The 14,738-nt window shown below is 33.9% G+C and overlaps 1 protein-coding gene across 50 annotated transcripts in view; it reads left to right on the forward strand.

Annotated features, from left to right (window-relative positions):
* Window positions 1-14,738, forward strand: part of CLASP2 (cytoplasmic linker associated protein 2) — a 177,813-nt gene that overhangs the window by 113,204 nt on the left and 49,871 nt on the right. For 14 of the 50 annotated variants that reach the window (XM_033405519.2, XM_033405517.2, XM_033405521.2 and 11 more), the window contains 4 exons: window positions 2,439-2,540; window positions 8,224-8,394; window positions 8,957-9,064; window positions 13,757-13,863. In XM_033405519.2, the coding sequence (XP_033261410.1) occupies window positions 2,439-2,540; window positions 8,224-8,394; window positions 8,957-9,064; window positions 13,757-13,863 (488 nt within the window). Of the gene's footprint in view, window positions 1-2,438; window positions 2,541-2,693; window positions 2,721-5,569; window positions 5,597-8,223; window positions 8,395-8,956; window positions 9,065-12,728; window positions 12,792-13,756; window positions 13,864-14,738 lie in introns of all 50 variants that reach the window. The other 36 variants (XM_033405508.2, XM_033405511.2, XM_049715851.1 and 33 more) reach the window with 5 other exon arrangements.

Here is a 14,738-nt window from a genome sequence, read left to right on the forward strand (position 1 = left end):
AACACAAATACCTCTACATTAATATTTTCATTGGTAGGAATTAAATATTAAAAACTAAAATAGGCTAATTTCTTTGCAAATCTATATAATTTGCGAGCTGTGGTAGCTTTTACATTTCATGTTTGGTTGTGTTAGTTATACATGTGGATTTTTTTTTAATCCTTCATCTTGGAGTTTTGCTTTGTATCTTGCATCACCTCATGCTAGAAAAACATAAATGCTTAATAATGTTTAATAATACCTAGTATAAAGTTACATAGTTTCATTTTTTTCTTGTAGTGACATTGATGCTTTTATTTTGTGTTTTTGGTTTTTAATTTATGCCAATTCATTTATACTTTGAGAGTGCATGTGCCATTGCTTTATCGTCTTTAAATATCCTCAGCATTTAAATGCATTTATTTTGTCAGCTTTTAAATGTATCTTTGATTTTGAATCAGTGACTGGAGAATTGCATATGATTTGAATTTGGGATTACAAAAACCTTGCTAGGTATAATACTTTATTTTACTGAGCCAGTTTACCTTTTAAAAAATTATTTATTGCTTTTGAATTTGTAGAAAGGAAAAAATTCAGTTTTTATATTTATCCTGCCTGAAGGCTGTCTTATTAAGCCTCTGATATGAAACACTTTTTTTTTTTCTAAATTTTACATGGATGACATTTTCTTGTGATACACAGTTAAGTAGATTTAACATTTTGGAGGCCTCATACTTACTCTGATATATTTGAAATATTTTCATATTTTAAGTTTTAAATTAGAGTACTAGTTTCTGGCACTGTGGCATTGTAATTTAGAATGGTAGTATCAAAATACTTAATTTATCCTAATTTCTTTGTTGTACTGGATACATTCTGCATTTCAAAAATAATAATTTTTTTCTATTTTACTTCTTAGTCAGGAGAACATTGTGTCCTATTCTAAACAGACTCTGTAAAAGGGTGAAAGTCCTGAATTATGGGCTTTTTAGGGGCCTCAAAGAAGTTGATAGAATGCTAGGATCTACCAACTGTACTTCTCCTTTTGCTTCATTTTATTCCTAGTTCCTAATTATTCTCTTATCTTCCCTCACTCATTTCTTAATTTTTCCTTACTCTTTACTGTATGTTTTCCTAATTAATATTGCCATATCAGGCTAGCCCCTATATTGTTGGGGTTTTTTAAAATTTATTTTGTTTATTTATTTTTGGCTGCTTGGGTCTTTGTTGCTGCGTGTGGGCAGAACTAGTTGTGGCGAGCGGGGGCTCCTCTTCGTTGCGGTGTGCAGGCTTCTCATTGAGGTGGCTTCTCTTGTTGTGGATCACGGGCTCTAGACACGCAGGCTTCAGTAGTTGTGGCACGTGGGCTCAGTAGTTGTGGCACACAGGCTTAGTTTCTCTGCAGCATGTGGGATCTTCCCGGACCAGGGCTTGAATCCATGTCCCCTGCATTGGCAGGCAGATTCTTAACCACTGCACCACCAGGGAAGTCCCCAGCCTCTATATTGTGATTGCCCTAAAAGTTGTGACTTTTAACTAAAAAGTATTTTGAGTCCTTCTTTATGATCATGTTTGGTATTGGTTCTGATTTGATAGTGATTGAGACTGTTGCTTGAGAATACCAAAGTACCTGCTAGTAATATATTTTTGTTTTTTCTAATGACAGTTTACTTAAGCACTTTGGTAAGCATTATCTCCTTTGGTTCAAGAGCTCTAGAAACATCTTGCGTCTTGGTTTTGTGGAGGGGGATGAGGCAGTAGTAAGAGAAGAAAGGAACGCAACTTGGAGGTAGAGAAGGAAATGTGTGTAGAAAAGTGCCATCTCTTTGAGGATTGGTATTTCCTCAAATAATTTTATAAATGAAATTGGTTAGTTGGAGGAAGAGAGGAGTAAACGTGTCCATGTACACCTGTAGTAATCTCATGTTTAGCACAGGATATAAAAAGATGAGATATTTTACCTAGTGTTGTATCTTCTTGCAGATCTCTTTAGAAGTACATTTTCAGTCCGAAAGATTGTTTGGGTTGTTGTTTCCACGATTAGCTTGTATATTAAACTACAGGGTGGATTTGAGAATAAATTAAATTTCATGGAAACGGAAATTTTAAAATTGGAACTACCAATTAAGAATAAGTGCATGCCTGTAGTAATTATCTTAATTATAACTCTACTTTACTGAACTAATAATATCAAACTGAGAATGGAGATCTTTAGTTTGACTTTATTCTTACACGTAAAGGAAAGTTAGCTTATGGTGCAACACGTAAAAAGCAGTATGTATTTTTAAAATTTTAAGAGAACTATAATCTTATAATCTGTAAGTGAAGGTTACATTATTACAGAATTTAACAATACTTGAAAAGCACACCCAATTAGAAAATTATAGTGAGATTTTTTTCCTAATTACTAAATATTATAGAAAAAAGTCTTTAATTATGTAAATAATTTTATTCCTTAGGCCGGGTGAGAGCAAAGCTTTCAGCACCACTTGCTGGTATGGGAAATGCCAAGACAGATTCCAGAGGAAGAAGTCGAACAAAAATGGTGTCACAGTCACAGCGTACGTATTGCCTATTGTTCTCCCATATTTCTAATATGTTAGGATAAGCGTATTCCTTGTATGTTACTGTGTGAAGAGATTCACCAGTGGAAAAAGACAAAACTAATTTCAAAAAAGACAAGCCACATACTGAGTTCTTGTTCTGTACTTTAGGTTCATCATCACCTGACAAAAATGAAGGTATTTTTTTTTTTCAATGTTTTGGGTCAGTTGTTGTGCATGTTTTGGAATTTTTGGAGTGGGTGTTGTCTTGTCTTTGGTGTGTTATTAGGGCTGCATCATTGATATCTGCACTTAGTAAGAAAAACTTCATCTGCTATACAGACTTTTGCATGGAGATATTTTAAATAGCACAAATCTTTTAACATTAAGGTTTTCACAGTCTACTCAGAAACTTGTAAATGTGGAAAATTGTGCTTTTTAGAGGCAAAATAATTGCCATACGTTAGCATCAGATCTGGTTGCATCTAGCTAATGTTGTTCAAGGGCAGATATGTGGTATCTTTGTACTCTCCCTAAAATCTGTTAGAATGAAGTTAGCATTTTTGGCAGCTATATACTGATTCATAAAGAGGAAACAAATTGAAATGACCAGTTTTGTTATATTCCTTTTTAAATTTAAGATTTATGTTTTTGCTATTTCATTGGAAGCTGAGTTTCTCATAAGCACAATTATTAAAAAGCACAATTTTGAATTCTAGGTAAAATGAATGATCCATTCCTATATATTCCAGAATAGTAATACATACACTTAAGGCATAATTAATTTCAAAGAGTTCACATTCCTTCTTTATCAAGAGATTTTCCTTAGCACATACCTCTTAGAACAGGAATTTTTTCTAGGGAGGTAATTCTGGGGTTCTTCTATATACTTGGCCATTTTGGAAAGAAATAGATGTAGCTATCTTCCACTGTTGTTTAGGTGACTCTTCCAGGATATAGATGCCCAATTTGTCTGTTTTTTTAACTTGATTCTTGAATCGTCGAATCAGGGAAAGGAGCTGGGCTTAGAGGGGGTCAGGGCAGTGATTAGACGAGTCCGGCCTAGCAGATTCTCCTCTTTCCAAAGTCAAAAAATCTAGACAGAGTAATGATGGGAGCACTCAACAGGAGTCCTAAAAATAAGCAGAAATCCTTAGTAAAATTGGTTTGCAAATTGAGGGTTATTTACAAATAGGAAAACATGGCAAATGCCCTCTGGGTGAGAGCTCTTCTCCCAACCAAATTAGGAATAGATCATACCACATTCTTCCCAGATCTTGTGTATTTTTAGGGTAACTGTTAAAGTAACTTAATCTTTAGCAGTATAGCATAGTAGTTTAGAGCCTTGCTATTCCAAATGGGGTGCCCAGACCAGCATCAGCATCACCTGGGAAATGTACAATCTCATGCCACCACAGATCTACTGAATTCAGTCTTTAACAAGATCATCAAGTGATTTGTGTTACAATCAAGTCTGAGAAGTATTGATTTAGATCATGGATTTGATCCATGGCTTTTCCAGGTTATTTAAAGTTGCTGTATTTCTATATACTTCTACTGTAACCAGTAAAATGAAGAGGATAATCTCACAGGATTGTTGTGAGAATTAAATTAGTATTTTGCCTGAGCACAAAGTATGTGCTATATATTTTAGCTGGTGAAATTGATGTCCTTGTTTTTCTTAACCTAATGTCAACTGAATTTTATACTCCTATTGTGCACTTCTTTGTTGTTATTTCTTATGGACTTCAGGAAGCAAAAATAACGGTGAAGTTAGGAAATTTAAAGCAGAAAGAAAAATAAAGGTAGCAACCAGAAACTGTCTGTATACAGCATCTTAATGATAAAACAATTTTATATGAGATATTTTACTGAGTTCTAAAGTAATACTAAGACTGAACTCATGGCAGAGATTCAAAGTGCTTTGTGTATGTTTTTTTAATAGATTACTTAAGGAACTCCCTTTTAAGTGTATTATAACTACTGATCACTTCAAGAGAATATAGAATAATTTTTTTACATTTGGTTTTTCACTTTGAAACCCAATCCACAATACTTGAAATCCTCTCCTAGAGTGTGAGAACATAATGATAGATTTTTAGACCTAGTAGGATTTTAAGATCAGAAGACGTTCCCACCATAAAATCACTTAGATTTTAAATCATATTGGTGAGGGTTTTGTTTATCTGCCTGCTTATTTATTTGAATGACTGTTTTTTTCATTTCAAATTCTTTTGAAAAAAGATATTGTGGCCTTGTATAATTTGATGCAAGTTTCTTTACACATATTTGCACAGAAATATTGCTGTGCTCTCCATCTTCACTTTGCTTTTAAGTAATTCATTAGGGTTTGCATGGTCTTTTCCATATTTTTATATCACCATTTAGGAAAAAAAAAATCTCTTGGGTCAAAGCAGGTATGTTCTGATGGCTAACCAAAAATAAATAAAAACAGACCCAGTGGAGAGACTTCCAGACTTAAATGTTTACGTAAAGATTGTGTCTTTTGTTGTTGGTAGTGACTGATTACGTACAAATGATTGTACAGCCTGTCAGAAATTTTGTCTCTCCACCCCACCCCTCTACTGTTTGGTTTTTTTCCCCTGTGTGTCTTAAGAAAGATAAAACCTGTAGCTTTTTCATTTAATTTTTCTTCAGCTAGAAGATGTTGTTCTTCCTTACCTGTAGTTTTAAATTAAATGTTTAAATTATAAAAATTTAAACATTTAATTATTTAGATTTTAGACTATCAGTAGAAGAAAAGCTGAAGAATTTACATTTACTTTTGCACCTTCATTTCATCTGCTTTGTACATGAGTGTCTGATTTCAGTTTATCAGCTAAAAACTACTAAATGTTCTGCTTTTGTTACAGACATCAATGGTTTTGGGTTTTTTTTTAAAGTTTGCTTTTTTTCCTTTAGAATTTTTTATTTTCTAAGAACTGATTAAAGCCTTCTTATTTCCATCTGCCATTCATTTTAAATCTGCTTCTTCCCTCTTCATGGATTATAACCCTTACCCTAATTCTGCCTTTACACTTGTTCAGGATCACAATCTGCTAATACCATTGGTGGTAAGAATATATAGACTTTATGTGTGCATCTATTGTTTGATCACCTATTTTCATTATCAAGAATGGGTTCTATTCAGCAGAAATTCTTAACATTTAATATTATATCATTCTGTAGCCATTATTGGGGTAAAAATCACCAATTATGATTTTTCTTTGACCTGTCCTTATTTATTACCAAAACCCTGGGTTTTTAAAATTATCCATGTTGATGCCACAGATGTAAACATTCAAAAACGAAGGAGCTTTAGTAATGCCTTGAAAACATCTCATAAAAAGTATAAAATGGTAATTTGAAAACTTTAGGCAGCACAAGAGAAATTAGATATCTAATTCCAAACTTCATAAATTAGAGTATTTTCTAGTAGCATGCTATTCCCTAGGTACATCATACTCTTTTTCATCAACTGTGTGGTTTTTCTAGAAGAAATAATTAGCCTTGGTAGTTCTTTTGCTGGGGAAAGAGCCTTGATATTTTCTTCTAAGTATAAATAATTCCAAAATGGGTTGTAGGCACTGTAATTAACACGCTGTTGGTTGGGGCCGGGGCGACCATTGGAGAAGAGCGGGTAATGATTAACACTGCCAATTTTATTTCCCAGGAGAGGGCATGAATGAATTTAAATATATAGAGAGTGAGCTTGCATAGTTTTGATAAAGTCAATAAATCTAGAATAGGTAGCGTGATTACTCTGCTTCTATACTATATGTTTCCTCTCTGCTGAATAGATCCACATTTCAAGGAATTCTCCAGACTCCTACCAACACTGTCACCCCCTAAACTTACATTAGTTTTAACAGAATAACGTGTTGTATGTGTTCAGTTCATAATTTATACTTTTTATATTGTTGCAAGTGTTCCCATAAAATATTCCATCAGCTTATCTTGCATTGTGAGTTTGTAGCATGTTGGGTGTTTGGGTGTTTTGGTGTGTATGTTTAGTTTAGATGCTGCATGGAGAAAATAGGTGCCTTGTGAGTATCTCTAAGGTTATAACTGAAAGAAACTTGATTTAAAGATTCTTCATCTGAAATATCATGAAACAATTCAAATGACTCATCATTTTAAAGTACACTTGTATAATTTCCCTGCAACAATTTAGAATTCCTTCTACACAGATAGTAAATTGCTAACGTCATCGTAAACATTGATTTGTTTTACAGTATTGCTATAACCAGCGGAAGATGAGTTTCATTTTGTGTGCTAATAAAGTTTAGGAATTAAGCATGAGTTTAAATTGTATTCAGGAAGACCATGCCAAGAAAACAGTAGCCAGGGTCACAGATCAGCAGCCCATGAACCACATTCAGCCTGCCTCTATTCGTGTATTATGTGGTCTACACAACATAATAAAAATCAGGACATGTCAAAGCTTTCATTTAAAAAACAAAAAAGTCCCAAAATGTAGCCAGTATTACCTCAAGACAGAGCTGGCTTGAACTAAAATGTCACCACTCCCTGCCTTACATTCAGCACTGCTCCCTGGTTGATGTTCCCTGCTTGTCCCCATTGGCTTTGACTCTTTAATCTTTGCTCTGTGCAAGTGAAGTGTCATTGGGTAAGATTATACCGGGTGAGCAGTGACTGTGGAGAAGTTCCCAGCAAAGAGGAAACGTTGCTTTCATGACGTTTTATTTAAGTGCAAGTTTAACTTTTATAATGCTACCATCCAGAATCTAGAGTTAAATTATACTTTGGAGTTATCTAGTTCATTTTCCTTTTCAATGCAGACAAAAAATATTTTGATTGACAAGGAGCTTATCCCCTTAAACACTAACGCGTGCAATTCTAGTTTAAAAGCATGTTTCTTAACTTTTTTTTTAACTCTTACCCCAATCTCTGAGATTTTGTCCAGCTCCCTTTCTCTGTCCCTGACCACGTATCCTTTGTCTTCCAAGACTGAAAATCACTAGTTTAGAAAGGGTCTGCCTTCTTTGACATTTATTTGCCCTTTAGTTGTGTTTTACCCTCAGTATACATCAACTTGGCAGACTGGCCACCCAAGACCCCTTCGCTATTTGAAGGCAAATAGCAAAATGCAAGTTTCTTTTTCAGCTGGCCTAACTTTGTAAACATTTAAAATTAAATCTTGTAAAAATTTTAAAATATACATAGTTGCAAGATAACCTTGTTATGCCCATTTAGAGGCATCTCAGCAGGCAAACTTTTAACAGGAAGCACATTTTCATTACCATATTCTTAACAAAAATGATAGCAATAATAGAATTATTAATTTTTTCCTTTTAAATATATAGCTTTAATATATAGCATTTTAACATATAGCTTTAGCTGCATGAAATGTATTGTTAGATAAGTTTATTTCTTTGGAAATCTTTTCTACTATTTATGTTCTGAAAATCATAATAGTGTTGTCCTTATTAAACATAGCATCTTATACTCCCCAAACTGAAAATATATTTACATGATTTACCATTCAATCCTAGTATATATAGTATACCTTTTTATTCCAGGTTTTGAGTATATATAAACCTTCCTCAGTCTAACTCCTTTGAACTTAGAACTGCCATTCCATCACAGTTTTCTCAGGTGTACTTCTTGAATTTTTATCCTTTCAACAAGTTCTCTTGGAGTTCATATCTTAACATTTGTATGTGTGTTTGGTGTTTAGCTGGCAGCCGGTCTGGGTCTCCGGGAAGAGTTCTGACCACAACAGCCCTCTCCACTGTGAGCTCTGGTGTTCAAAGAGTCCTGGTCAATTCAGCCTCAGCACAGAAGAGAAGCAAGATACCACGAAGCCAGGGCTGTAGCAGAGAGGCTAGTCCATCTAGGCTCTCAGTGGGTAAGATTTTTGTGCAGAACTTGGGACCTTGTATTTCTTTAGTATTTCAGGCATTGAAGACTTCAATTTAGGCACTTTAAGTTAGAGAAAAACAACTTAAAATTCAAGGACAACTGAAATATAGGTTAAAAATGGAATTAGATATCTTATCTTGAAAGTATAATTCATTTATATTTTAAATCTTTTTATTTTAGAAAAATATCATTTTACTCTTCTAATCACATACAAACTAGAAGACTGTATTCAAGAATTTTAATTGTATTCCTGGTAATGCTTCATCAAGAAAAATTTCTTCTCAACCTTAGAAAAAACTTATTTATTAGTTTTTAAGAAAGAAAAGAATAGGGACTTATCTGCTGATCCAATGGTTGAGACTCTGCACTTCCACTGCAGGGGGCATGGTTTCGATCCCTGGTCGGGGAACTAAGATCCCGCATGCTGCATGGAGTGGCCAAAAAAAAAAAAAAGAAACAAAGAAAGAAAAGAATAAAACCAAAATATCAAAAATACAAACTCTATCTCCTGTTTACTCCCCTTCTGTGCTGCTGTTGCTTCATACCAGCCCGAAGCAGTCGTATTCCTCGACCAAGTGTGAGCCAAGGGTGCAGCCGGGAAGCCAGTCGGGAGAGCAGCAGGGATACGAGTCCTGTTCGCTCTTTTCAGCCCCTTGGTAAGTGTTTGGGCAGGTGTGAGGCATATTGCTTCACTGTTGTGTTCCTACCATCTGATAACCTCAACACACCCTGGATTTAGTTGATGATTTCTTCAACTGTATCTTTTCCTCTATCGCTTTTCTTTTTAAGGACAGTCAGAAGGAAATTATATGTTTGGGCAATTCCTTTGACATTTATCTGTCTTAAATGAGCAAGTTAGACATTGGATAAACAAATTGCCTTCATAATCAAGTAAATATCATACAGATTTAAACTACAGAATATTGAATTCAAGATTTTTCTTAACAAATCTCCCTATAAAATTTAAAGACAATATTTAAATATTTACTCTTAAGTGAAATATGGACTATTTAGTTTGATAAAAATAAAGACTTTTGTCCTTTTTAGCAGAAATATTAACATTTCACCTTAGATATTTCAGATACTAGAAAGAATGAACTTATTAAAATAGGAGGGATTAATATTTTTACAGTATTTTACAATTTAACAACATTTCCCATGCATTAGCTTCTATCATGTCATTGCTGTGAAACCTGTCTGTCCCTGATTATAGAGATTTTATTATACCCTTGATTATAATACTATATTTACCTCAATTATAAAAATATTAAATGATTTTTAAAAAACTAAATATTTTAGAGTAATTGGAGAGGCAGAATTTTTTACGTTGAAAATCTTTAGAATTTCTGTGTGGTCCTCAGCATTTTAACTAATACTTTGTTTATATGCACTTACTTATAGCCATTTCAGGTTTTTTCTTTTAATTCCATAAAATGTAGGTTACTGTAATACTTAAGAGAGTTGCACTTCAGACTTTGTGATACTTATGTAGAACATAGTTCCACTCATTATTTATTGGAATTATTATTTCCTTCAATAGACACGTTAGTATAGAATTTCTAGAGATTAATTTCTAGTTCTTTGGGCCATTTGGCTCAACCATATCACTACTAGACTATCCTGTACTGACCCTTTGAGCTAGGAACTCAGGCAGGGGTATCCTCAACCCTTGTTTGTGTTCCAGTCCCAGGTGCCAAAGAGTTTCCTTCTATACTCTGCCAGAGGTAGATTTAGTTCATGTACAATATACAGTAGGCTTAGTCTGTAGAGTATCCGTGTATGTGTGTGTATACATGCACACACACATACATATACATATATATATGGTACATCCTTATGCATATGTGTTTAAAAATGAAATAAATCTTACATTTGTATAAAGTAAGCATGCCACCTTGAAGAGTCAAAGGAAATAGAGTGGGTGTGTGATAGTTTAAGAGCATATGTTCTAGGGTCAGATGGCCTGGTTGATACCCCAGCTCTGTAGCTGTTTTATACCTGGGTTTTTCCTTATCTGTAAAGCTAGAATAATAATAGCATGTAGTTCTTAGCATTGCTTTGAAGACACTGTAAAGGAGAGAATACATGAAAACTGTCCCTCAGAGCAGTGTTTACACACGGTGAGCACGTGGTTATCACGGTCATCGTCACTGCTGCAACTGCTCTTCCCAGTCTTCGCCCTGGAACAGTGCTTGCTTACCTACAGTTAGTTGTGTGACACATCAGTGGCAAGGATCTTAGGTTTTTTTAACAGTATAATACTTATATTTATATAATGTACAATTAGAAAATGTGAGATATCGGGAAGAAACAAAAATAGGTTTCTGTACCATTTAAAAGTGTACAATAGTCAGAGATTAGAGGAAATTTATAACCAACTTCTAATTACTTAAAAAATAAACATGTTAATGTGCCTTTTTTTTTAAAACATCTTTACTGGAGTATAATTGCTTTACAATGTTGTGTTAGTTTCTGCTTTATAACAAAGTAAGAACTTATACATATATCCCCCATCCCCTCCCTTTTGCTCCCTCCCACCCTCCCTATCCCACTCCTCTAGGTGGTCATGCCTAATTTTTAAAGAGATACGTTGTTTAGTCATTGATCTAGATTTATCTCAAAGCTGCCATTTGGCAATTTAAATCATTTAAATTTTATTATTAAAGGAGGCAGTTTTCCCAGTTGTGATGAAACATCCTATTTGGTTTAAAGGTGGTTAAACCTTTTAATCATATAGTTTTAGAAGAATTGAATTTTGTAGCCCTTTATTTACATATGGATATTGCATAGTAAAGGTAGCAGATTAGTCCTGTTTATTACACAGAGATGAAGATAGCATTCCCAGAAATCAGATTGTCCTTTTCATTCCCATTTTCTGCCATATTTGCCTACATTTTTCTCTTTCTTTATTTGGTGAATCCTTTTGTCACCTCTGACTTGAATATGGCCATTCAGCAGATGAATCCCATAGCTTGCCATTTATTCAGTTGTAACACAAGACCAGCATCAGGGTCCTAAAACACCAGAAATAAATCAGGGCTAAACAAAGATGAACTCTGGAACTCACACTCTTAGTTTCCATCTGTTTCTGGAACCCAGATTCAAAAAAAGGCTTACATTATTACAAGCACATGAGTGTTATCTTCAGCCACAGATAGCTATTGATTTCAAAAGGTTTTCAAAATTTTTTCATCTATTAAAGCATTTCCATATTGCTTCAACTCTTCCTTATCATTTTAGAAATTATTCTGTTGGGTAAAATTAAAACTATATATTAGTATGTTTTACTAATGATACCAATCACCTTTCAGGGTCTGTTAAACATTTTATGCAACATTCTCTCTTTAATCCTATCCCTCAATCTTTTTGATCATTTTCTTACTCATTAAGGTCCTGTGGCAAAGGAAAAAGTAATTCATGTAATAAAAGTATTTTAACTGTTCTCATTAATATATCTGAAGCAGAGTAACTTTTAAAATGAGTAATATGTTTCATTAAATAATAAAATGATTTTTTCCTGGCTTATTTGTTTGTGTGTGTAAGAAAAAGACTGACTTTATGATGTTATGAAAATCAAGATTTTAAGATCTAAAATTTTAAATATCCTAAATTTAGATTTAGAGAGATGTCATAAATATAAGAAGTCACAAGTTTCTAGGTTTTTTGATTAAATTGTTAATACTCCCCTTTTTTGGTGCTCAAAATATGCTTTGATATTTAAATAATCTACTGAATGCAGAACTTATATACTGTGAACCATTATAGAAAACATTTATGTTAACATAAATGAGGTATGTTATCTTTTAAACAATGTAAAGATGGTATGTGTACTATTTAAGAGCAAAGGCCTTGAAAGACTACAAATACTGAGGTGTGGCCTTGATCAAATTAATTAACTTTTCTCTGTGCTTTAGTTTAGCTATTTGTAAAATTGAATAGTAACAACTGCCTCACTGGGTTCAGGATTAGAGGAGATGGGATTATTATTGGTTACTATTTACCATAGTGGTTTTTTTTTTGAAACTACAGTGTTCATTTTCTTGTCTCATGCTTGTACTTTTGACATTTCCTTCCATTTGAATACTTACTTTTTTGTCTCCTGTGAGCTTATGTCTGTCCCCTTAGGTGTAAGATCTGTTGTGTGTCAAGGAAGATATTGCAATGCAAGTGTTCAGTTGCCCTAGTCTAAGGCAATATTCTGATCCTTAACTATTAATAGTAATACCATTGTGAACTAACTCTCCTTGCCTGACTGTAGTGCTGCCACTATTCCTTGTTTCTGTAGTAATAGATGAGGTTTGTATGGTCCTGTTATTCCAGCCTCCAGACACCATTCCAGATCTACTGGTGCCCTCTACGCCCCCGATGTGTATGGGGCCTCAGGTGAAGGATGAGTACATTTTCACTATCATCTGTGCATTCATCTTAAGTTTTTTGTCCTTGTCAGTTTCCATTGAGTAATCATGTTTTAAAATTGATTTGTTTTATTTACATTTAATTTGTTGGAGAATAAGTCATTTGTGGGTTTTTAAAAAAATTTTCCCCCAAGTAACTTTTTTCCCTTTGGCAATCTTATTTGAACATTTTTCTCACTGGAGATGGGCATTTTTCTTTTGTATAACCTAAGTTATGTCATTTTAAAATATAAAAATTGTTTTATGTTCTCAGTTATGTACTTCATCTTTGTATATATGTTTAAAAAAAAAAACCAAAATGGTGGATGAAGTGTTTTAATTGTAAATGATGATATGTTGTAGACAGTAGTTGAGAGGAAGAACCCATCTATGGTTTGTCTTTACATACCTCAGAGTGTCGGGCAATAGTAGGTCCTTGACAAATATCAAATGATACATCTTAGTTACAGAATGAATCAGCCTGTCTTGAAAGAGAAGAGATAATAATTGGAGGGGTTTTCCCTTGTAAATTCCTGGCGTGCCTTCCTTGAGCTCCCTAATCGTTACTGGTTTGAGAATTGATCTTTGTTCTGGGCTACTCTGTGGCTCAAGCAAACAGATGAGATTTGCCTGACTGATAGAGCTAGATTAATTACAGGGCTATAGACTTGCAAGCCCTTAGTTGGCCAGCCATGCTTTCTTCTATCTTCTGGTGAAAAGTATATCATAGCTACTATTCTTTAAATTTACTTCCCACGCACTGTCAGTGATTTTAATTGCCTTTGCCCTTTTATTTGACTAAAAATAAATGTACCCAGAGAATACAGTATTGCTTTTAAAATGCTTTGCCCCATTGGTTTTTTTTTCCTCCTCTTAAGGATCTTAAAGTTTCCAACGTGACCCCGTTACATTTATGGCTCTCTCAAAGCTATTTTCCTTCTTCTGATGAATTAGGTCCAGGGTATGGGATCAGCCAATCAAGCCGACTGTCATCCTCTGTCAGTGCCATGCGAGTCCTGAACACAGGTTCCGACGTGGAGGAGGCAGTAGCAGATGCCTTGGTACTTTTCTCCATTTCCTTATCTTTACAGATGTTCCAACTGTGAAACTAATGTATGAGTGAGCCAATCCACAAGTGTGGGAAAGGAGATGGGAAAATTCTTGGTATTAAATCTAGGAAGATCAAATGTGGGCAATGTAAAAAGCAAAACAGTATAATTAATTCTTGATCTTTATTAATTGCCAAATTTTTAAGCCAGGGCCCATAGTAATTGATGTGATATCAGGAATATAAATATTGATATTGTTAATATGGTGATGTTTTTTATGTACTGTAATACACTGAGAATAAAGGCAGATAGATTAGTATATAAATATGTACACTACAAGTATGTAATTTCAAGTTTAGCTTAACCTTGGGTATTTAGGGATTGTTTTAGTTTGGGGTACAGTTTTGTTTAGTCTTTATTTATTTGTATTTTCTGAGCTGAGAGAAAGTACACCTTCAAAACAACTTATATTTAAGATATCTTTCTGGCTCTTTATACCTGACACATTAAACAGTGAGGCTTAAAAACATAATCCGTAGATCTATGATGATTTGTCAGAAGAGTGCTGTTCAGATATCACTGTAGTTTTTCTCACTTAAAATTATGAAGGAAGTATTAGAAACAGTGATTATAATTGCTTTTTCCTTTTTCCCAAGTCAATTCAACATGATAATTTCTCTTTCAAGTTATGATATTAATCCTATATTTGAGAAGTAAGCATTTACTCAGTTTTTTACACAGAACTTATAAAGGTGTCATCTTTGTTTTGAAATTTAAAAATACATTATGCCTTTTAAAACCACATATCACCTCTTAACCAGTGTTGATACAATATTTGCCACATATATTTGAAAAACAAGTTTTTAAAAATATTCATTGATCATAGC

This window comes from Orcinus orca, chromosome 10 (genome assembly GCF_937001465.1).
Source record: "Orcinus orca chromosome 10, mOrcOrc1.1, whole genome shotgun sequence".
NCBI classification, from domain to species: Eukaryota; Metazoa; Chordata; class Mammalia; order Artiodactyla; family Delphinidae; genus Orcinus; species Orcinus orca.